Here is a 24,353-nt window from a genome sequence, read left to right on the forward strand (position 1 = left end):
GTCCGCCCTGTCCACCGCTACTTCCACCATATGCAGCTCTCAAGTCCAGCTCACCCTCCCAGACACTATGAGTAGGTCAAGAAAGTACTCAGTCTCTCATCCGCGTACACTGGGTTTGAACACCCACATTGCCAAACTAATCTCGTTTGAGATGATGCCCTTTCGGTTGGTGGAAAGCACAGCTTTCCGCGAACTCATGGCCTATGCAGTACCACGCTATGACCTACCCAGTCGCCACTTCTTCTCTCGCAAAGCCATCCCAGCCCTCCACCATCATGTGAAAGACCGCATTGTCCATGCACTCAAGCAGTCAGTGAGCGGAAAGGTGCACCTCACAACTGATGCATGGTCCAGTCGGCATGGCCAGGGCCGTTACGTGTCCATCACTGCGCACTGGGTTAATGTGGTGGATGCAGGGTCCACAGGGGACAGCGGTGGTGGGACAGTGCTGCCTAGCCACGGTATAGGAAACAGTTGGTTGTAGGCGTTCGACCCTCCTCCTCCTCCTCCTCCTCCAGAAGCGAAAGCTCGTCCACAGAGCGCAGTCGTACGAGCACTCCATCTGCAGCTGCCACTGTTGCACACGATGTGTCCCCCTATCGAGCAGCTAGTGGAAAGCGTCTGCAGGCTGTGTTGCAGATGATGTGTTTGGGCAACAGACACACCGCCGAGGTGCTGGCCGAGTACTTGAAGCGACAAACTGAGTCATGGCTGGGCAGTGTACATCTTGAGGCAGGCAAGGTAGTTAGTGTTAACGGCCGTAATTTTGTGGCAGCCATAGCCCTTTCAAAACTCAGCCATATACCTTGCTTGGCTCACACCTTGAACCTGGTGGTGCAGTGCTTCCTCAAAAATTATCCGGAGTTAACAGCCCTGCTCCAGAAGGTGCGAAGACTGTGCGCGCACATCCGCCGGTCGCCTGTACACTCCGTTCGTATGCAGAAGCTGCAGCAATTGCTCCACCTTCCCAACCACCGCCTCATTATCGACATTGCAACAAGGTGGAACTCCACCCTGCACATGGTGGAGCGGCTGTGCGAGCAGAGGCAGGCCATAATGCATTTGTGGGAGGATACACGGCCAGGCACTTTGAGAGCAGACATGGAGTTGACAGGTGTGCAGTGGTCGAAGCTGAAAGACCTCTGTAAAGTCCTTCAGTGTTTTGAGGAATGCACACGGCTGGTAAGCGCAGACGACTCCATCCTAAGCATGAGCATCCCACTTATGCGTCTGCTCATGCAAACTTTGACGCACCTTAAGGAGCAGGCGTCTGCAGCCAATGTTGATGAGGAGGAAGAGGAGGAGGGAATCCTTGATGACATTCAGCCATTGTCTGCTCAGGGACCTCTCCTGGACGAGGTGGAGGAAGAAGAGGAGGGGGAGGAGGATGATGGGGATGATTACTTAGGGGAGGAGGATGCATCTCGTGGGGCAAGTGAAAATGTTGGCGTGGCAAGGTCTGGTACAGGGTTTGTGCATGACTGGAGGGATGTGGATTTGCCAGAAAGTGCTCCTCCACCCAGCACTCGCAGTGCATCATTGACACCGGGAACATTGGCCCACATGTCAGATTATGCCTTGCAGATCCTAAAAAGGGACCCACGCATTGCCAAAGTGATGAACAATGACGACTACTGGTTGGCCAGCATCCTGGATCCACGCTATAAAGGCAAATTACAAAACATCATGCCACAGGAGAACCTTGACCTAATATTGGCTAATAAACAAGCAACTCTGGTAAATCGGTTGCTTGAGGCATTCCCAGCACACAGCAGCGGTGATGGTTCTCACACGAGCCGTACGGGCCGGGGGCAGCTTGGCAGAGGTGTTCGTGGTGCACACAGCAGAAGTGGCGTTGGAGACAGGGGTTTCATGACAATGTTGTGGACTGATTTTTCAAGTGTCCTTGTTCACATTTACGTCACTTGACAAGTGGAAAGGTTTTAAATACAAGAGTTAGGACTGTCCCACAAGGGTTGCCGTGACGTGGCGGGATGGCTTCTACATTATTTTGATCAAAATTATGTTAACTAAATACCCTTATTATTACTATTATTACTACCTTCATGCAATTTTTGCAATTATATTTTTTTACTTTTTTATTCCAGGATATTTGTTTTGTGTTTTGCTTTTGGTTTTCTCTGTGTAAAGGTCATGTGTTCATATGCAATTACATTTTGCATGCACATTAATTTACTTTTTCTGCTCAGACCCAGTTTCTCATTTGTTTCATTGTGCATTCTGTGCATATAAGGGTGTGACCGCCCTGTTTCTGAGTTGGAAAATCCATCCTGTCTGGCCTATACTATTACTGGTGGTTCAGTCCCTCTGTCCTTGTTCACATTTACGTCACTTGACAAGTGGAAAGGTTTTAAATACAAGAGTTAGGACTGTCCCACAAGGGTTGCCGTGACGTGGCGGGATGGCTTCTACATTATTTTGATCAAAATTATGTTAACTAAATACCCTTATTATTACTATTATTACTACCTTCATGCAATTTTTGCAATTATATTTTTTTACTTTTTTATTCCAGGATATTTGTTTTGTGTTTTGCTTTTGGTTTTCTCTGTGTAAAGGTCATGTGTTCATATGCAATTACATTTTGCATGCACATTAATTTACTTTTTCTGCTCAGACCCAGTTTCTCATTTGTTTCATTGTGCATTCTGTGCATATAAGGGTGTGACCGCCCTGTTTCTGAGTTGGAAAATCCATCCTGTCTGGCCTATACTATTACTGGTGGTTCAGTCCCTCTGTCCTTGTTCACATTTACGTCACTTGACAAGTGGAAAGGTTTTAAATACAAGAGTTAGGACTGTCCCACAAGGGTTGCCGTGACGTGGCGGGATGGCTTCTACATTATTTTGATCAAAATTATGTTAACTAAATACCCTTATTATTACTATTATTACTACCTTCATGCAATTTTTGCAATTATATTTTTTTACTTTTTTATTCCAGGATATTTGTTTTGTGTTTTGCTTTTGGTTTTCTCTGTGTAAAGGTCATGTGTTCATATGCAATTACATTTTGCATGCACATTAATTTACTTTTTCTGCTCAGACCCAGTTTCTCATATATTTTGAATGTGTACGCTATCCATACATGTTATCCGGGGAAACGGTACCCTTTCTAACCTTTGTGCAATCACGTGCAATCCATACTGGGCCTAACACCGTCTGAGCCTGCCTCCTGATGTATAGACATATATTTTGAATGTGCACGCTATCCATACATGTTATCCGGGGAAACGGTACCCTTTCTAACCTTTGTGCAATCACGTGCAATCCATACTGGGCCTAACACCGTCTGAGCCTGCCTCCTGATGTATAGACATATATTTTGAATGTGTACGCTATCCATACATGTTATCTGGGGATACGGTACCCTTTCTAACCTTTGTGCAATCGCGTGCAATCCATACTGGGCCTAACACCGTCTGAGCCTGCCTCCTGATGTATAGACATATATTTTGAATGTGTACGCTATCCATACATGTTATCCGGGGAAACGGTACCCTTTCTAACCTTTGTGCAATCACGTGCAATCCATACTGGGCCTAACACCGTCTGAGCCTGCCTCCTAATGTATAGACATATATTTTGAATGTGTACGCTATCCATACATGTTATCCGGGGAAACGGTACCCTTTCTAACCTTTGTGCAATCACGTGCAATCCATACTGGGCCTAACACCGTCTGAGCCTGCCTCCTGATGTATAGACATATATTTTGAATGTGTACGCTATCCATACATGTTATCTGGGGATACGGTACCCTTTCTAACCTTTGTGCAATGACGTGCAATCCATACTGGGCCTAACACCGTCTGAGCCTGCCTCCTGATGTATAGACATATATTTTGAATGTGTACGCTATCCATACATGTTATCCGGGGAAACGGTACCCTTTCTAACCTTTGTGCAATCACGTGCAATCCATACTGGGCCTAACACCGTCTGAGCCTGCCTCCTGATGTATAGACATATATTTTGAATGTGTACGCTATCCATACATGTTATCCGGGGAAACGGTACCCTTTCTAACCTTTGTGCAATCACGTGCAATCCATACTGGGCCTAACACCGTCTGAGCCTGCCTCCTGATGTATAGACATATATTTTGAATGTGTACGCTATCCATACATGTTATCCGGGGAAACGGTACCCTTTCTAACCTTTGTGCAATCACGTGCAATCCATACTGGGCCTAACACCGTCTGAGCCTGCCTCCTGATGTATAGACATATATTTTGAATGTGTACGCTATCCATACATGTTATCCGGGGAAACGGTACCCTTTCTAACCTTTGTGCAATCACGTGCAATCCATACTGGGCCTAACACCGTCTGAGCCTGCCTCCTGATGTATAGACATATATTTTGAATGTGGACGCTATCCATACATGTTATCCGGGGAAACGGTACCCTTTCTAACCTTTGTGCAATCACGTGCAATCCATACTGGGCCTAACACCGTCTGAGCCTGCCTCCTGATGTATAGACATATATTTTGAATGTGTACGCTATCCATACATGTTATCTGGGGATACGGTACCCTTTCTAACCTTTGTGCAATGACGTGCAATCCATACTGGGCCTAACACCGTCTGAGCCTGCCTCCTGATGTATAGACATATATTTTGAATGTGGACGCTATCCATACATGTTATCCGGGGAAACGGTACCCTTTCTAACCTTTGTGCAATCACGTGCAATCCATACTGGGCCTAACACCGTCTGAGCCTGCCTCCTGATGTATAGACATATATTTTGAATGTGTACGCTATCCATACATGTTATCTGGGGATACGGTACCCTTTCTAACCTTTGTGCAATGACGTGCAATCCATACTGGGCCTAACACCATCTGAGCCTGCCTCCTGATGTATAGACATATATTTTGAATGTGTACGCTATCATACATGTTATCCGGGGAAACGGTACCCTTTCTAACCTTTGTGCAATCACGTGCAATCCATACTGGGCCTAACACCGTCTGAGCCTGCCTCCTGATGTATAGACATATATTTTGAATGTGTACGCTATCCATACATGTTATCCGGGGAAACGGTACCCTTTCTAACCTTTGTGCAATCACGTGCAATCCATACTGGGCCTATCACCGTCTGAGCCTGCCTCCTGATGTATAGACATATATTTTGAATGTGTACGCTATCCATACATGTTATCTGGGGATACGGTACCCTTTCTAACCTTTGTGCAATCACGTGCAATCCATACTGGGCCTAACACCGTCTGAGCCTGCCTCCTGATGTATAGACATATATTTTGAATGTGTACGCTATCCATACATGTTATCCGGGGAAACGGTACCCTTTCTAACCTTTGTGCAATCACGTGCAATCCATACTGGGCCTAACACCGTCTGAGCCTGCCTCCTGATGTATAGACATATATTTTGAATGTGTACGCTATCCATACATGTTATCTGGGGATACGGTACCCTTTCTAACCTTTGTGCAATCACGTGCAATCCATACTGGGCCTAACACCGTCTGAGCCTGCTTCCTGATGTATAGACATATATTTTGAATGTGTACGCTATCCATACATGTTATCCGGGGAAACGGTACCCTTTCTAACCTTTGTGCAATCACGTGCAATCCATACTGGGCCTAACACCGTCTGAGCCTGCCTCCTGATGTATAGACATATATTTTGAATGTGTACGCTATCCATACATGTTATCCGGGGAAACGGTACCCTTTCTAACCTTTGTGCAATCACGTGCAATCCATACTGGGCCTAACACCGTCTGAGCCTGCCTCCTGATGTATAGACATATATTTTGAATGTGTACGCTATCCATACATGTTATCTGGGGATACGGTACCCTTTCTAACCTTTGTGCAATCACGTGCAATCCATACTGGGCCTAACATCGTCTGAGCCTGCCTCCTGATGTATAGACATATATTTTGAATGTGTACGCTATCCATACATGTTATCTGGGGATACGGTACCCTTTCTCACCTTTGTGCAATCACGTGTAATCCATACTGGGCGTGAGAACGGCTGGCTAGCTGTTAAGCAAGCTACAGCACCTGTGGTTTGCACACGTAAGTTTTTCATTTTTTCAGGAATGACGGTTAGGCCTAATTCCGGAACTGCGGTTGACCTGCACTTACTGGGAAATCATTGTTCGCGGGTAATAATTGTAATCAGTGATCCCCATCACTAACGTTGTTCAGCGGGTTATCTGCACCTGTAAGCGACAAACGCTGGCCTTTTCAGTGTAGCGCACATGCAGCCACGGACATGTAAGGGCATGACACACCAGTTATTGGCCAATCTCATGTGCCAGAGCCTCACGTGTCCCTCTAGTAAGCCGGACTCGGACCGCGGGGCATGACGGAGTCTCGTTCGTTAACGGAATTAAGCTTGCAATGTGTGCATCTGTTCTGTAGCTGGCATGGTTGAGGTTTCCCAGGTGGAGTCGAATTTAACCGTAGGCTCCACTCCTGGTGGTGCCCTTCTGGACATTCCTTTAAGGTTCAGCTTTTCAACCATACTGCCCACATAAAACAAACACTTTGCCTTCATGAACGCTGTTTGGAGGGTCATGACTCGTGGGAATAACGCCGCCCAATCAGTTAACCTGCTAGAGAGATCGTTCGTTGCTCCCAAGCATGACATCACACTCCCTAGGAAGAAGGTAATGCCACTGTGGTGACCGTACTCCTGGGGGCGACACAAGTGCACTGATGCCCAGCCACTGCTCGATGAATCTGCTGGTACATTGACCCAGACCACTACATTCCCCTCGCACGCTACACGACCTGAATCTGACCCTGATGAAACTCAGGTTACCCTCAGGTGACAAAGAGGAAGCTGCAGATGAAAGTGCAGGTTCGGCCCACCCGCCATCAGACACACCACCGTACTATCAGGGGCCCTGCGCCAGTGCCGTCGCCAACGAGTGGGCCCCCCCTGCTTGCTCAGGATCACAGCACTTGCAAAGTTGAAATACTGTTTAGTGAGATGGAAGATGGGGACGACGAGGAATCCAGACAAGTACAGGGATTCCCTAGTGAGGAGACTTATTTGATTGTTTTCAATGTTGAGACAGCAATTTTTGGGGAGCACTATACTCTGGAGAATGATAGATGGGGCCCACCATACACTGGAACATTCCAAAGGTGGACATCAGACACTGGAGCAGCATTTACAGGGCCCATTATACACTAGAGCATTAGAAATGGGTCCCATTATGTTTGGAGCATTATTTGGGCCCATAAGACAGTGGAGCTTCATCCATGGGGACCAACATATACTGTAGCATTATGTGGAGCTCATCATATACTGTTTCAAACATTATATGGGACCAATGATTCTGTATGGAGAAACAGATGGGCCTCGTCATGAGATGTAAAAAGTGAGGTACTTTTCATTGTACTATACCGCTATTTCTCTGCCGTATCGGAGCATGATGAGTTGTGGTATGTGTTAAAGGGGCGCTCTTTCGCCCAGGGCACATGAAAACCTGCAGCCAGCCCTCCCCCCCCACAACTTTAGCCAAATAACCCCCATTTTTCAGTGCGTAACTTGTATTATGAAGTTAATTAAGGTTGACAAGCTTAAGTAAGAAGAATTGATGCTTTTGGCATTCAAATGGGCACTGTAGGTGTGTTTCCTGTCCTCCTCTCACTGCCGACTTTTATTCCCCATTGACTTACATTGGGTTTCGTGTTTCGGGACGACCCCGACTTTTCCCTATAATCGGACGATCTTGCTCGACCCGACTTTTGGAAAAGTCGGGTTTCACGGAACGAAACGCGACCCTAAAAAACCAAAAGTCGCTCAACTCTAGTCGTCACAGCTGTCACTCACTATGTACTGAGCGGTGACTGAAGCCACGCCTCCATGACTGAAAGATGGAGCATGCTGGTGGAAAAAAGTTAATTTCTTCCTGGTAGCCACGCTTTTAAGGGCACCTTATGGGCAGCTTTGGAATACTATTAACCTGCATGTTAACACCATATGTGCAGGTTAACAGCATTTTGGGACGTGTAAGGTTCCCTTTAAATCATTGATATAGAAGTCAATTCATTTTTCTATGACGAATAATAGTAAATAAAAATATATTTTAAATTCTCATTTGAAAGAGAAGTTGATCTACATATGACTATTTTTCAAACTGTACATTACTTTTTATTGTTCATAAGAAACAGAAAACTGAGGAAAACCATATATTGCATAGGACATTCAATTCTTAACAAGGCACCAGACATACCTATTTTGTGCCGAATTGGCAGCCGCCTGCATCACTGCTGCTGCAGCCTCCTGCGCCTTACGATTCACAGTAGGCATGGGAGGGCCCATCCCTGGATCGACTTGCTGAGAGTTGGGAGTCATACTGCCCATGTTCCCAGGATACGGCCTGTTCTGTACTGAAATACCAGGCATTCTTCCCATGTTCATGAAACTGCTTTGTCCATGTCCATGCACCTGGCTGTTTGTATTCATGCTCATGGCTGAGCCCGAACCACTGTAGCTTGCGTTGGATACTGCGGTATATGATGGTGATCTTGTGTAGCCTCCTTAAATATAAAAATATTTGACAACCTTAGAATACTTACACACTTATAAAAAGAGTAAATTACAATGAAAAAAAACCTTACTACAGTAACGATAGGTCCTAATATGGAACTATAAAATATTCTGGATTAGACACTCAACCAATGCACAGAATAAGCTTATCCATACAAGCCAGAAATCAGATATGAAAGGGACAGAAAAGATTGCTAGTAAAGAGTGATAAAGAAAAGTGATCAACTGGAGCAACTGTGATAGATGTAAAGGCATTGTACCATGACGTCATTTTACCAAAGCATATTTTTAGGCAGCCTCCAAAAAGCCAAAGGCAAAATAATGGGTATTTTCTTTTAATTTTATTACAGCATCAACTCCAGTCTGCAGCATAAACCCCCCACCAGCATTTCTAGACAGCAATCACTTAAACATAATACTCAAGCACTTTCGTGAAGTGGTTAAAAACAGGAAATATAGACGCACAAAGCTCTTTGAGGGAAAAAAAAAAGTTTGAGGGTGTTCATTATCGTTAACCTACATTCAATTTTGTTTAACACTTACTGAACTTCCCTTGTCTTGTGAGGCAGCATGCCACACATCAAATCAACGCCATCACTGATCTTTTTATTTATTTTATTATTTTTTGGAAGAAACATTGCACCTTTACCTTTTATACTGTATGCAGCATTGCTTATTAGAAGCTTGTGTCAAGAATCTGGCAAGAGATACTAGACATTCTGTCCAAGTAATGGCAGACATTGCATTCAGATATCCGGGGAGAGGAAAATTGACACATACAGGAGATGAAATGCTAGAAGACTTTACGGCAAAACTTAACACAATGGAAATTGCAAGCCATATTTCTATGTAAGGGCTAGAATTCTAGTTTTTTTTTTTTTTTTAATTAAAATGTAGTTTTCTGTATCTAAATATAATAAAGTCACTGTCTGTGAGAATTCCTTCTTACCAACCTTTCCTCCAACTAGAAGTGAAAGTGATACCTAAGTTCGTGTATGAATAGACTAAGTTTTTGTTTTCACTTTTTTTTAGGAATTGCATAGTCCAGAGCATCCACTAAGAAATATTCCAATAAGGAAAGTTAATTTTCTCATGTGTCCCTATTAGGACAATCCTTGCAGGTGAAGAAGAGCTGTGACAGAAAAGTTGTGTGCTATGCAATGATGTACATGGTAAAATGTCATTTACATTTTAGGGTGTGTGCAGGTGTCAAACCGCATTGGAGACCCGCAGGCTAAACCGCAGAAAATCTGCAGATAAACCGCAAGTCTTTTGACCTGCGGTTTTACCTGCAGATTTACACAAATCCGCGTGGAAAATTCCGCAGCACAATCCAGAGCGTGTGCACACACCCTTAGAGATTGTGCATTTTGACTTTTCTAGCAGCAGGATACCTTTATGGTTTATCATTTGATTTTGTATTTATTGTGAGCACTTACTATTAGGATTGTTATAAATTATCACATTGTAAATCATATCTTTAAAAGATGAAATTTCACCAGTTTGAGCATATCAAACTGGCCACATAATAGCATAGAGGCTGCAAAGCAGAGAAAAACATAAAATTAAGGTTCAAAGTAAATGTATGTTCAGTTAAAAAGATCATTACTAATGATGAGCGAATGTGCTCGCCACTATTCGTTACTCGCCCGAGTATCACGGTACTCTGTGTACTCGGCGAGCACCGAGAATTTCCAGGATTGCTCAGCAGGAACTCGGGTCTCCACCCAGCTTTTTTGGGGGACTTTACAGACCCAATCAGGATGCAGGGTTTGTCTGCCAGGCAATGAAATGCCGCAGCCATCTTTGTTGTGGCCGTAAAGTGATGGGCTGACCGCAGAGCATCATCAGGGGTATAAGAGACCGGACGCCGCCCTGCTCAGCGCATTGAGCTCCAAATGGAGATAGCGTAGGGAGAGCTGCTGCCGAGATAGTGTCAGAATTGTGGATTTATTAGTTAGTGTGGGCTCTACCATCCTAAACTACTCATATCCAGCTAAACCAACAGTTCTTCTAAGGACCAATTCCGGAGTGTATAGGATCCAGTGTTAGGTAGGCAGGGTAGTGTACGTCGCTCTATACACATCAGTGCAAGGCCTACAGGCAGTGTATGGGTGTATATACACCGTGTGCAGAATTATTAGGCAAGTTGTATTTGAGAGGAATCTTTTTATTATTGAAGTAGCTGAAGAGCCCGGTGTTGCCTGGGCATAGTAACCAACTGTGGTTAGTTATAACAAATTATAATGATTATATTGCACATAAAAACCATGCATCTAATCCTATCCTGTGTGATACTGACTGCTGAGCCGTGTATCTAATCCTATTCTGTGTGATACTGTCTGCTGAGCCATGTATCTAATACTATTCTGTGTGATACTGTGTGCTGAGCTGCGTATCTAATCCTATCCTGTGTGATACTGTCTGCTTAGCCGTGTATCTATTCCTATCCTGTGTGATACTGACTGCTGAGCTGTGTATCTAATCCTATCCTCTGTGATACTGACTGCTGAGCTGTGTATCTAATCCTATCCTGTGTGATACTGCCTGCTGAGCTGTGTATCTAATCCTATCCTGTGTGATACTGGGCTCCCCCTGCAGTCTTTGTCAGAGGGTGGTCTGTGTTGTGTTAACACCATAGAAATGATAAGACTAATAGGCCTCAGTTACAACAACTGTCTACAAAGAAAACTGTTGCTGATAGCCACCAATCACAGCTCATTTTTCATCTTTTAAACAGCTCTGGGACAGCGTGGCGAGTTTTGAGTGGTGACTTTTGTGTTTCAACTTTTGTGGTGAGGTTGGTGTATGTGTGGGGAAATGTGTGCTGAGGGTGGTATATGTGTTGAAGCACGTGGTAGTGTATGGCGCATTTTGTGTGTGTTCATATCCCCGTGTGTGGTGAGTATCCCATGTCAGGGCCCCACCTTAGCAACTTTACAGTATATACTCTTTGGCACCATCACTCTCATTCTTTAAGTCTCCCTTGTTCACATCTGGCAGCTGTCAATTTGCCTCCAACACTTTTCCTTTCACTTTTGCCCCATTATGTAGATAGGGGCAAAATTTTTGGTGAACTGGAATGCGCGGGGTTAAAATTTCACCTCACAACATAGCCTATGATGCTCTCGGTGTCCAGACGTTGTAACTGTGCAAAATTTTGTGGCTGTAGCTACGACGGTGCAGATGCCAATACATACATACAATTTTTCCCCACTATGTAGATAGTGGTAAAATTGTTTGGTGAATTGGAACGCGCGGGGTTAAAATTTTGCCTCACAACATAGTCTATGACACTCTGGGGGTCCAGACGTGTGAATGTGCCAAATTTTGTGGCTGTAGCTGCGACGGCGCGAATGCCAATCCCGGACATACATACATACATACATACACACCCACATTGAGCTTTATATATTAGACTAGCTGTACTACCGGGCTTCGCCCGGGTTAATAACTGCTGTTAGCAAAATAGAATGGGTAAACAAAAATTTATTCTGCACACAAAAACCACAAAACAAATAGATAGAAATGTAATTATTAAAAGGCAAAAAGTAAGTTAATAGAAGCATTTCACAACATATATTTCGACACCAGAGATATTCCACACAGATTTAATTAAACTGGCATTCTTAGTTTTTCCTTCAGGTGCAAAGACGAACAGATTTTTGGCTGTTCCAACTCTTGAACAGGCCACGTAAAGTTGACCATGAGAAAAGCATGGAGATTGTAAATCGATCCCTACTACTTTCAAGGACTATCCCTGAGCCTTGTTGATGGACATAGCAAATGCCAGTCGAACAGGAAACTGGAGGCGTTTGAAATCAAAAGGCAAATCAGATGGAATGAGATGAATTGTTGGAATGAAAACATCTTCTCTTGTGACACATCCTGTCAAAATGGTTGCCTCAATTACATGTGGAAACAGGTTCTTAATCAAGAGTCTTGTTCCATTACACAGCTTTGGTGGATCCAAATTTCTCAATAGCAGAATAGGTGCTCCAGGTTTTAGAAAGACGTTGTGAGGAGGAAGTCCTTGTGGTTCCAAGGAATTGAGGAACTCAGTTGGATAAAATAATGCTTTAGCAGGGTCTATTACTGTATCCACTGACTTGTAAGTTGTGCACACACCTGAAAGGAGATTTAGAATTTGAAGATTGATCTTGTTGACGCTGTCATTTTTGAGAACTAGAATAGCCCTTTCACACAGCCAGCCAGAATTTTTGTAGTGGAGTTGAATGTTTGGAAAAACCTTTACTTTCAACTCCTGGAAGTCACAATGCAACAAAAGTTGCTTGGGAAGGTGATCTGTCCAGTGGTTGAGTTTACTGGTGCCTTGCCATCTCCAATAGTCAACAGCTGGCTCGAAAACAGTCCAGCAGAAACATTGCCTGTCATGTAGAGCCTCATGTTTGTAAGTTCAGTGACATTTTCTTTACTTTTCTCCAAAGGTACGATGCTTTGAGACAGGCATTGAGTTCGTCTGCAGGGGTTGATCTTGGAATAACAGGTAGTGTTTGGCAGAAGTCACCTGCCAAAACAACAACTACTCCTCCCATGATATATTTGTTGCCTGGCAGGTCTTGCAGAAGTCTGTCCACTGCTTCCAGAGCCCTTTTGTGTGACATGGTGCATTCATCCCAAATGATGGCACTGCATTTTTGAAGCAATTTGGCCAGTCCTGATCCCTTGGCAATATTACACACAGGTTGTCACTATGAGACAGGTTAAGTGGTAGTTTGAATGTCGAATGTGCTGTCTTGGCACCTTTTAAAAGCGTAGCTGCAATTCCAGAAGATGCCACTGCAAGTGCAATCTTTTTTTGTCGAAATTTTGCCAGGAGCAAATTAATTACAAATGTCTTTCCTGGTACCAATATTGGTTCGTTCTGAGACACAAATGCGGTCAGTTCATCAATATTGTAGTTTGTTTCTATGAAAATCTCCCTACACATTTGGATGCCTTCAGGATTTCTTATTGGAGCAGGCAAACCAAGGAACTGTAAGGCTTTTCCTGACATTGCTATGCACTGATCCTCAAGGAGCATTAAAGTTTCATTGAACATTTCCTCAGTGAAGTTGATGAGTTGCTGAGGATTTTCCCTTCTAATCTGCATGAGGATGTCCTCACTGAGATCATTTTTGTACTTTGTCCAAATCTCAAGAAGATTTGAAATGCTACAGGTTGGTAGAATAATAGCAAACAGGTGTCTTAGTCGCTTTGGGGTTTGTGTGGCTGCTGCTTCACTGAGGGTCATGTCCCAGTGTCCATCATTTTCCAGAAGTCCTTTTCTTTGGTAAGCTTCCTTGAATATTTCACACACATGGCCTCCGGCGGTCTTCAGGTCAGAAAATGATGTAGGGCCTTTGACAACATGAATTAACATGTGCAGGTAGAAGCACTCTGCATTTGACGGATGAACAGTGTAGACGCGACCAAGAGTATCAGTTGCTTTCACCCCTGGATAGCCTTCAATATCAAGCCCCCGTTTCCTCCATTCCAGTGTTTTTCTGGAGGCATTCCAAGTGTAGTACTTTGGTAAATCACAGTAGAGAATTGTTTTTGCAAAAGGGTCTTGTTGACACAGCTCAAAAAATGCTAAGAGGGTGGTCTTAGGTGGTGTTAGGAGCTGCTGCTGCAAGTTTGCTGGGATAAAGTAAATTCTCTGTCCATTTCCCAAGTGCACACTCAGATGCACAACTGGTGGGTAGCGCTCATGAATGGAGAATCCTAGTATTCTCCAAACAGCTTCATTTCTGCTTATGTACCTGCCCATCTGGAATGCCTCCACTTCATCAATAATAGGTCCATTTTTCTGCAGTTCAAAAACTGCTTGATCACTTCCTTTGTTGACATATTTACAGATATACTTGATTGATTTAACAGAGTGGCAAGATTCAACATTTATGTGGGCCTGGAAGATTTTTGACAGCAAAGGGTTGTAAGGCACTACCCACCTGTTGTCAATTTCTATCTCTTGGAGTGATGATCTAACACGCATTTTGAGCTTTGCTGTGAAACCACCATCCCCTGGCTTTCTTCTTCGGAAGACTGGATATCCATCTTGTCCTGTTTGGGTTTCTTGGACCAGGGATCGTGGGTAATGCTTTGAACACCGGCCATCAATCATACAGGGAGAATTTTATAGTTTTTGTTGAGACTCCCACACGGACCATGGATCATGTTTTTTGTGATGGTGTCAAACAGCAATGGGTCAATCTGAAAGTCTGACAATTTGGCACTGATGATATTGTCAATTTCGGTAGGCTGTATTTTTTGCTTCAGCCAGATCAAGATGTGGGCATGAGGAATGCCTCTTTTTTGCCATTCAACTGAATACATCCAGCACTGCGACTCACCATAAATATGTGATTTTGTGATGAGATTAATCATTTTTCAAAGTTTCTGTTTGAAAACCCGAGCAATAACGTCATGGCGATTCACTGTTTTTAGGCCCGTCAACAGGTGCCCTCCAATTTCCTCCTAGGCAGGATTGCAAGTAAAGGTGATGAAAATATCTGGATGGCCATACTTTCTCACATAAGTCATTGCATTCTATGTGTATTCATGCATGTGTCGTGGGCTTCCAGTGACAGTTGATGGAAGAATAACCATTTTCCCCAACTCTTTTGGATCAGCATCATTTGCAACAGCATCTCTAAGGTGAATATATTCTTCTGCCCTGAGCTTCTTTTGATTTAGTCGGATATATAATACACGTTCACTCTCAATCTTTGCATACATGTCAACAAAAAATTGGTGAAAGAGGTGTTTGCATTTTATGATGTGATTTTCCTCTGCAAATCTTGTCATGATCCAATAGGCATAAAAGTCCTTGGCCGACACTTTTTTCCCTGAAAGGTGGCCTGTTGTAGGATCTGTCTGAGGTATTCCAAAGTGATAGCCATCCTGTCCCTGCCAAAAGATGATTGGATATTGCAGTGCATCATAGGACCTGTGAGTTTCTGCTACTCGTTGCAAAATATTGTTCCTTTTCTGAAGCACAATGTCACGGCTTTGAAAATCATTACCTACAATCAAGATGGCAACCTCATCAAATGTGGGAGCATTGAAACGTCACTGATGTTCACCTTGTGGTGTTTTGTCAGCTCGAATGACAACCTTGTAATCGTCATTTGGCATGCATTCAAGTGCAGTCTTGAAAAGTTGAACATATGGATTGTTGGAGTGAAGGAACTGCTGCAAAATAGTGACAATATCAAGGCGAGTGTTAGGAATTAAAGAGCATCTCCGCTCAGCCTCTGCTTCTGCATTTCCCATGAAGAAGAGTTGAAGAAATTGAGGTTCTTCTCCTTGTAATGGAAGCAGTGAGCCAATTGAGTGGTAAACCTGTCCTTGAACTTTAAATGTCGGCATAAATCCTGTTGTAAACATTTCTTTTGCTGCACCGAATGATGTCATTTGGAAGCAGGAGTTGTACTTCCTGATGTTGTCCAAGAAATGCTTTGATATTGTACTGGTACCTGCCATCAGAGACTTTAGGGGATCTGGTGGTGACAGGAGAGGTGGAAGTTTTATCTTGCCATTTGCACAGCATAAACCTGGCGGTTCATCTTTCAGGGCAATGCAGTACATGCAGACCACATCCATTTTTCCTATCTGAACTTTAGGATTATCCTGATTGTCCTGATAGTTTATGTGTGACTGGTAAGAAAAGGCAGCATGTTTCAAATCTCGAACCATTTCCTGTGCCCTGGTGGAAGAAATATCAATTCTCTTAGTGGCAAGTTGGCTTTCTCTCTGCTGAGATGACTCATTGGCCCTTAAGGAAGCAGCTCTTCTTCTCTTATCTGCAAGCCTCGCTGTCCTCTCCTCAGAAAGTTCATTGGCTCTTGAGGAAGCAGCTCTTCTTTTCATGTCTGCAAGCCTTGCTTCCTCACCTCAGAAAGTTCATTGGCTCTTGAGGAAGCAGTTCTTGTTCTCTTGTCTGCAAGCCTCACTTCCCTCTCCTCAGAAAGTTTATTGGCCCTTGAGGAAGCAGCTCTTCTTTTCATATCTGCAAGCCTCACTTCCCTCTCCTAAGAAAGTTCATTGGCCCTTGAGGAAGCAGCTCTTGTTTTCATGTCTGCAAGCCTCGCTTCTCTCTCCTCAGAAAGTTCATTGGCTCTTAAGGAAGCAGCTGCTATTCTCATTGGCCCGTAATGCAGCTTTTCTTTTTGCATCAGCTGACATTCGTGCCATGGACTTCCTTTTCTTATGAGGCATTATTGTTGTAAAAATAGTCTGTAACTGGCAGTTTCTATATCCTCTCACATAGAGGTAATGTGACTGACATCAGCCTTTCCACCAACACACCATAACTGACATGCTATTACCTCACACAAGCTTTGCTATACTGAGAATGTCCATTGTTGCCTATATTAACCAATCAGAGCTCAGATTAATTAACTGTAGCAAAATAGAAGCTGAGCTGTGATTGGTTGCTATGGGCAGCCTGATAAATTCCCAGCCAACAGGAAGCCCTCCCCCTGGCAGTATATATTAGCTCACACCTACACATAATAGACAGGTCATGTGAATGACAGCTGCAGTATTTCCTATAAGGTACATTTGTTGCTCTTGTAGTTTGTCTGCTTATTAATCAGATTTTTATTTTTGAAGGATAATACCAGACTTGTGTGTGTTTTAGGGTCAGTTTCATGTGTCAAGTTGTGTGTGTTGAGTTGTGTGTGGCGACATGCATGTAGCGACTTTTGTGAGATAAATTTTGTGTGGCGACATGCGTGTAGCAACTTTTTGTGTGGCGATTTGCATGTGACAGGTTAGTGTAGCAAGTTGAGTGCAGCAAGGTTTGCGCATGGCGAGTTTTATGTGTGGTGCGTTTTGAGTATGTGCAAGTTTTGTGTGAGGCAACTTTTGCATGTGTTGCAACTTTTGTGCATGTAGCAATTTCTCCTCATGTGCAAGTTTTGCGTGTGGCAAGTTTTCCATGAGGTGAGTTTTGCACGGGTGGCGAGTTTTGCGTGAGCCTAGTTTTGCATGTGGCTAATTTTGCACTTGGTGAGTTTTTAGTGGCGACTTTTGTGTTTCGACTTTTATGTGGCGAGGTTGGTGTATGTGTGGTGAAATGTGTGCTGAGGGTGGTATATGTGTTGAAGCACGTGGTAGTGTGTGACGCATTTTGTGTGTGTGTTCATATCCCTGTGTGTGGTGAGTATCCCATGTCAGGGCCCCACCTTAGCAACTGTACGGTATATACTGTTTGGCGCCATCACTCTCATTCTTTAAGTCCCCCTTGTTCACATCTGGCAGCTGTCAATTTGCCTCCAACACTTTTCCTTTCACTTTTTCCCCATTATGCAGATAGGGGCAAAATTGTTTGGTGAATTGGAACGCACGGGGTTAAAATTTTGCCTCACAACATAGCCTATGACTCTCTCGGGGTCCAGACGTGTGACTGTGCAAAATTTCGTGTCTGTAGCTACGATGGTGCAGATGCCAATACATACATACACTTTTTCCCCATTATGTAGATAGGGGCAAAATTGTTTGGTGAATTGGAATGTGCGGGGTTAAAATTTCTCCTCACAACATAGCCTATGATGCTCTTGGGGTCCAGACATGTGACTGTTCAAAGTTTTGTGGCTGTAGCTACGACGGTGCAGATGCCAATACATACATACACTTTTTCCCCATTATGTAGATAGGGGTAAAATTGTTTGGTGAATTGGAATGCGCGGGGTTAAAATTTCGCCTCACAACATAGCCTATGACGCTCTCGGGGTCCAGACGTGTGACTGTGCCAAATTTTATGGCTGTAGCTGCGACGGTGCGGATGCCAATCCCGGACATACATACATACATACATACATACACACCCACATTGAGCTTTATATATTAGATAACAACTACGTTCTCAATCAACTCAGAAGACTCATAGATATCAAAGCTTAATATTTTTGGAAGTTGGAGTGGGTTTTTTTTAGATTTGGCTCTCTTAGGAAGATATCTGTTTGTGCAGGTAACGATTACTGTGCAGATTTATTAGGCAACGTAATAAAAACCAAATATATACCCATCTCACTTGTTTATTTTCACCAGGTAAACCAATAAAAAAACACAAAATTTAGAAATAAACATTTCTGACATTCAAAAACAAAACAAAAAAAATCAGTGGCCAATATAGCCACCTTTCTTTACGATCACACTCAAAAGCCTTCCATCCATAGATTCTTTCAGTTGCTTGATCTGTTTACGATCAACTTTGCGTGCCGCAGCCACCACGGCCTCCCAAACACGGTTCGGAGTGGTGTACTGTTTTCCCTCCCTGTAGATCTCACATTTTATGAGGGACCACGGGTTCTCTATGGGGTTCAGATCAGGTGAACAAGGGGGCCATGTCATTATTTTTTCTTCTTTTAGATCTTTACTGGCCAGCCATGCTGTGGAGTATTTGGATGCATGTGATGGAGCATTATCCTGCATGAAAATCATGTTTTTCTTGAACGATACCAACTTCTTCCTGTACCACTGCTTGAAGAAGGTGTCTTCCAGAAACTGCCAGTAGGTCTGGGAGTTGAGCTTCACTCCATCCTCAACCCGAAAAGGTCCCACAAGTTCATCTTTGATGATACCAGCCCATACCAGAACCCCACCTCCACCTTGCTGGCGTCTGAGTCGAAGTGGAGCTCTCTGCCCTTTACTGATCCAGCTTCAGGCCCATCCATCTGGCTAATCAAGAGTCGCTCTCATTTCATCGGTCCATAAAACCTTAGAAAAATCAGTCTTAAAGGGGCTTTATAATGAATTTATCAAAACCATATAGTCACCCAATGGAAAAACTCAAATAGCTGTATTACATAAGGTCTTAAATTATTTGATCTCCAGATGGAATGCACCATTCGTCGGCTATGGGCATTGCATAGCTCCTTCACTTCGGCACTTTCCGTCTGTTTTCGAACGGCGCATGCGCAGTCTGTGTGGACGCTGACCTTTACCCTGGATGTGTTTTTCCTCTCGGGTACATAAGGGAGCGCTCGTTTGCTTGGCGGTCACGGAGCGCACTTTTCCTACATTCCTGACAGCATGAACCATGGATTTTTCTCGTTTTTGGTATGTGTATATAACTTTTTCTTTGCGGTACAGTATATGGCTTATTTAGGGTGTCAGGTAGACACCGTCTTTTTGCTTTATCTTTTTATTAAGCATATTTTTCATCTCTTTATTAAAAGGTGACTCCACCATTTAACCCTTTATTGAACAATTCATGAATTCTAGATCAAATAATTTAGGACCTTATATAATACAGGTATTTGAGTTTTTCCATTGGGTGACTATGGTTTTGATAAATTCATTTATGTGTGTTAAAAAGGATTGTAGTTGCTGTCTATTATGTCTTTTTCATGCAGATGATATCTTATCATAATGTGGGTATATATTATGTCGCATATTAGTAATTATATAAGCTGTATGGACCTTCTCATTATTGTTTTTTCTTTTTCATTTTTGATTGGAAGAATTCTCTTATTTTATTAACTTTGTCATTCTAGATAAATCTTGAAAAAGGCTTTATAGCTTTATAAAAGTCGATGATAATTCATTATCTGTGTCTCCATTTATGGTCCATATTTTTGTTTTTAGTTTTTTTGGAATAAAAATAAATCTTGCAAAATCATAATTATCAAATTTTGTGTGCTGAGTAGAGTTGAGCGATACCGTCCGATACTTCAAAGTATCGGATCGGAATGGATCGGCCGATCTTAAAAAAAAGTATCGGTATCGCCGATTCCAATACCGGAAATCCCATTCAAGTCTATGGGACTTCCGGTATCGGAATAAGAAAAACCCTGTTTTTGCCTTGTACAGCCTCTCTGGGGTCTGTACGGGCCTTTCGGGGGGCTGTGCTGGCCTGCCAGGTGGTCTGTGCAGGCTCCGGTGGTCTGTGCCGGCCTGCCGGGGGGCTGTGCCGGCCTGCCGGTGGTCTGTGCAGGCTCCGGTGGGCTGTGCCGGCCTGCCGGGGGGCTGTGCCGGCCTGCCGGTGGTCTGTGCAGGCTCCGGTGGGCTGTGCCGGCCTGCCGGGGGGCTGTGCCGGCCTGCCGGTGGTCTATGCAGGCTTCGGGGGTCTGTGCAGGCATCGTCCGATGGGACTACAAGTCCCATCGGGCGATGCCTGCTACCATGACAGTGATTGACACATTAGCCAATGATGGGACAGTAGTAGTCCCATCATCCGGCTAATGTGTTGAATGTAAAAAAAAAAAAAAAAATTACATGCTACATACATGCTACATACATACAACATGCATACTACATACATGCTACATTCATACTACATACTACATACATGCTACATTCATACTACATATATACTACATGCAACATACATACTACATATATACTACATGCATGCAACATGCATACTACATATATACTACATGCTACATACATACTACATATATGCTACATACATACTACATATATACTACATGCATGCTACTTACATACTGCATGCTACATACATACTACATGCTACATACATACTACATATATGCTACATACATACTACATATATACTACATGCATGCTACATACATACTGCATGCTACATACATACTACATGCTACATACATACCACATATATACTACATACATACTACATGCATGCTACATGCTACATACATACCACATACATACTACATACATACTACATGCATGCTACATACATACTACATGCTACATACATACTACATATATACTACATGCATGCTACATACATACTACATGCTACATACATACCACATACATACTACATACATACTACATGCATGCTACATACATACTACATGCTACATACATACCACATACATACTACATATATACTACATGCATGCTACATACATACTGCATGCTACATGCATGCTACATACATACTACATACATACTACATGCTACATACATACCACATATATACTACATACATACTACATACAATACATTCATACAATACATACATAGACATACAGTACATATAACATAGAGTAACATACTTACCAATACTTGTCACATTGTTCCCCGAAGCCATTGTCTTTTACGGAATAAATATTAACATAACAAACCACAAAAATACTCACCCACGATCCGAAGCAGTCCACGAGTGTGTCCCACGACGATCTTGGGTAGAGAACTGCAGCATCAGCTGATGCTGCCGTTCTCTACGGGCTGCAGGAATCCAATGACGGAAGGAAGGTATCCTTCCGCACTGTATTCCTCCGCCACTTAAAAAAAAAAAAGTCCCTAGTCTCACTTTATGCCATTGCTGTGTGGGAATTTCCCACGCAGCAATGGCATAAAGTGAGACTAGGGACTTTTTTTTTTAAGTGGCGGAGGAATACAGTGCGGAAGGATACCTACCTTCCGTCATTGGATTCCTGCAGCCCGTAGAGAACGGCAGCATCAGCTGATGCTGCAGTTCTCTACCCAAGATCGTCGTGGGACACACTCGTGGACTGCTTCGGATCGTGGGTGAGTATTTTTGTGGTTTGTTATGTTAATATTTATTCCGGAAAAGACAATGGCTTCGGGGAACAATGTGACAAGTATTGGTAAGTATGTTACTCTATGTTATATGTACTGTATGTCTATGTATGTATTGTATGAATGTATTGTATGTAGTATGTATGTAGTATATATGTGGTATGTATGTAGCATGTAGTATGTATGTAGTATGTATGTAGCATGCATGTAGCATGCAGTATGTATGTAGCATGCATGTAGTATATATGTAGTATGTATGTAGCATGTAGCATGTAGTATGTATGTAGTATGTATGTGGTATGTATGTAGCATGTAGTATGTATGTAGCATGCATGTAGTATGTATGTAGTATGTATGTAGTATATATGTAGTATGTATGTAGCATGTAGTATGTATGTAGCATGTAGTATGTATGTAGCATGTAGTATGTATGTAGCATGCATGTAGTATATATGTAGTATGTATGTAGCATGTATGTAGTATGTATGTAGTATGTATGTGGTATGTATGTAGCATGTAGTATGTATGTAGCATGCATGTAGTATATATGTGTTATGTATGTAGCATGCATGTAGTATGTATGTAGTATGTATGTGGTATGTATGTAGCATGCATGTAGTATGTATGTAGTATATATGTGGTATGTATGTAGTATGTATGTAGTATGTATGTAGTATGTATGTAGCATGCAGTATGTATGTAGCATGTATGTAGTATGTATGTAGTATATATGTAGTATGTATGTAGCATGTAGTATGTATGTAGCATGCATGTAGTATATATGTAGTATGTATGTAGCATGTAGTATGTATGTAGCATGCATGTAGTATGTATGTAGTATATATGTAGTATGTATGTAGCATGTAGTATGTATGTAGCATGCATGTAGTATATATGTAGTATGTATGTAGCATGCATGTAGTATGTATGTAGTATGTATGTAGTATATATGTAGTATGTATGTAGTATGTATGTAGCATGCATGTAGTATATATGTGTTATGTATGTAGCATGCATGTAGTATGTATGTAGTATGTATGTAGTATGTATGTGGTATGTATGTAGCATGCATGTAGTATGTATGTAGTATATATGTGGTATGTATGTAGTATGTATGTAGTATGTATGTAGTATGTATGTAGCATGCATGTAGTATGTATGTAGTATATATGTGGTATTTATGTAGTATGTATGTAGTATGTATGTAGCATGCAGTATGTATGTAGCATGCATGTGTATATATGTAGTATGTATGTAGCATGTAGTATGTATGTTGCATGCATGTAGTATATATGTAGTATGTATGTAGCATGTAGTATGTATGTAGCATGCATGTAGTATGTATGTAGTATGTATGTAGTATTTTTTTTTTTTTTTTAACATTTAGCACATTAGCCGGATGATGGGACTACTACTGTCCCATCATTGGCTAATGTGTCAATCACTGTCATGGTAGCAGGCATCGCCAGATGGGACTTATAGTCCCATTGGACGATGCTTGCACAGACCCCCGGACATCAGCACAGCCCCCCGGCAGGCCGGCACAGCCCCCCGGCAGGCCAGTACAGACCCCCACAGGGTGCACAGACCACCGGCAGGCCGGCACAGCCCCCCGGCAGGCCGGTACAGACCCCCACAGGGTGCACAGACCACCGGCAGGCCGGCACAGCCCCCCGGCAGGCCGGTACAGACCCCGGGCAGTCCACACAGCCCCCCGGCAGGCCGGCAGAGACCCCCGGAAGGCCCGAAATGACGGCGCATCATGATGCGCACACACCGCGCATCATGATGACGTCATTTCGGCTGTCAATCAACTTTGAACTTCCGATTCCGATGCCGACTTCCGATATTGAAAAAATATCGGAAGTCGGTATCGGAATTCCGATACAGCAAGTATCGGCCGATACCCGATACTTGCGGTATCGGAATGCTCAACACTAGTGCTGAGGTTTTTTCTACATAATATTTCAGGTTTTTACCTCTGAGCACCTAAAGTGAATAAACAGTGAGCACCCCATTACCTAATGTATAAATTCTTTTTTGGGGTGTTGCCCCTGTTGCAGAAATGTCTTTTTCAACCCTTTCATTTAATCAAGAAGAGGCTTCTACCATCCTAAGGTTAAGACTTCAGGAACTTCAGGAAATTTTTTACACACCCCTTCGGAGGAGTTACGCACAAGAGATTGGGAAAAGGATCTTCGGAGGTTAACAGCATTGGATCTCCATTGCACCACGTTGGCGGAGTACGATAAGGTTAGTCGTATTCTGTTATAATAATTGTAATAA

The 24,353-nt window shown here is 43.0% G+C and overlaps 1 protein-coding gene across 9 annotated transcripts in view; it reads right to left on the minus strand.

Annotated features, from left to right (window-relative positions):
• Positions 1-24,353, minus strand: part of ARID1B (AT-rich interaction domain 1B) — a 2,758,190-nt gene that overhangs the window by 1,391,569 nt on the left and 1,342,268 nt on the right. For all 9 annotated transcript variants that reach the window (XM_073585743.1, XM_073585747.1, XM_073585745.1 and 6 more), the window contains one exon: positions 8,260-8,566. In XM_073585743.1, the coding sequence (XP_073441844.1) occupies positions 8,260-8,566 (307 nt within the window). The remainder of the gene's footprint in view (positions 1-8,259; positions 8,567-24,353) is intronic.

Source organism: Dendrobates tinctorius, unplaced genomic scaffold (assembly GCF_039654945.1).
Source record: "Dendrobates tinctorius isolate UK_male_01 unplaced genomic scaffold, ASM3965494v1 ptg000087l, whole genome shotgun sequence".
Lineage (NCBI taxonomy): Eukaryota > Metazoa > Chordata > Amphibia > Anura > Dendrobatidae > Dendrobates > Dendrobates tinctorius.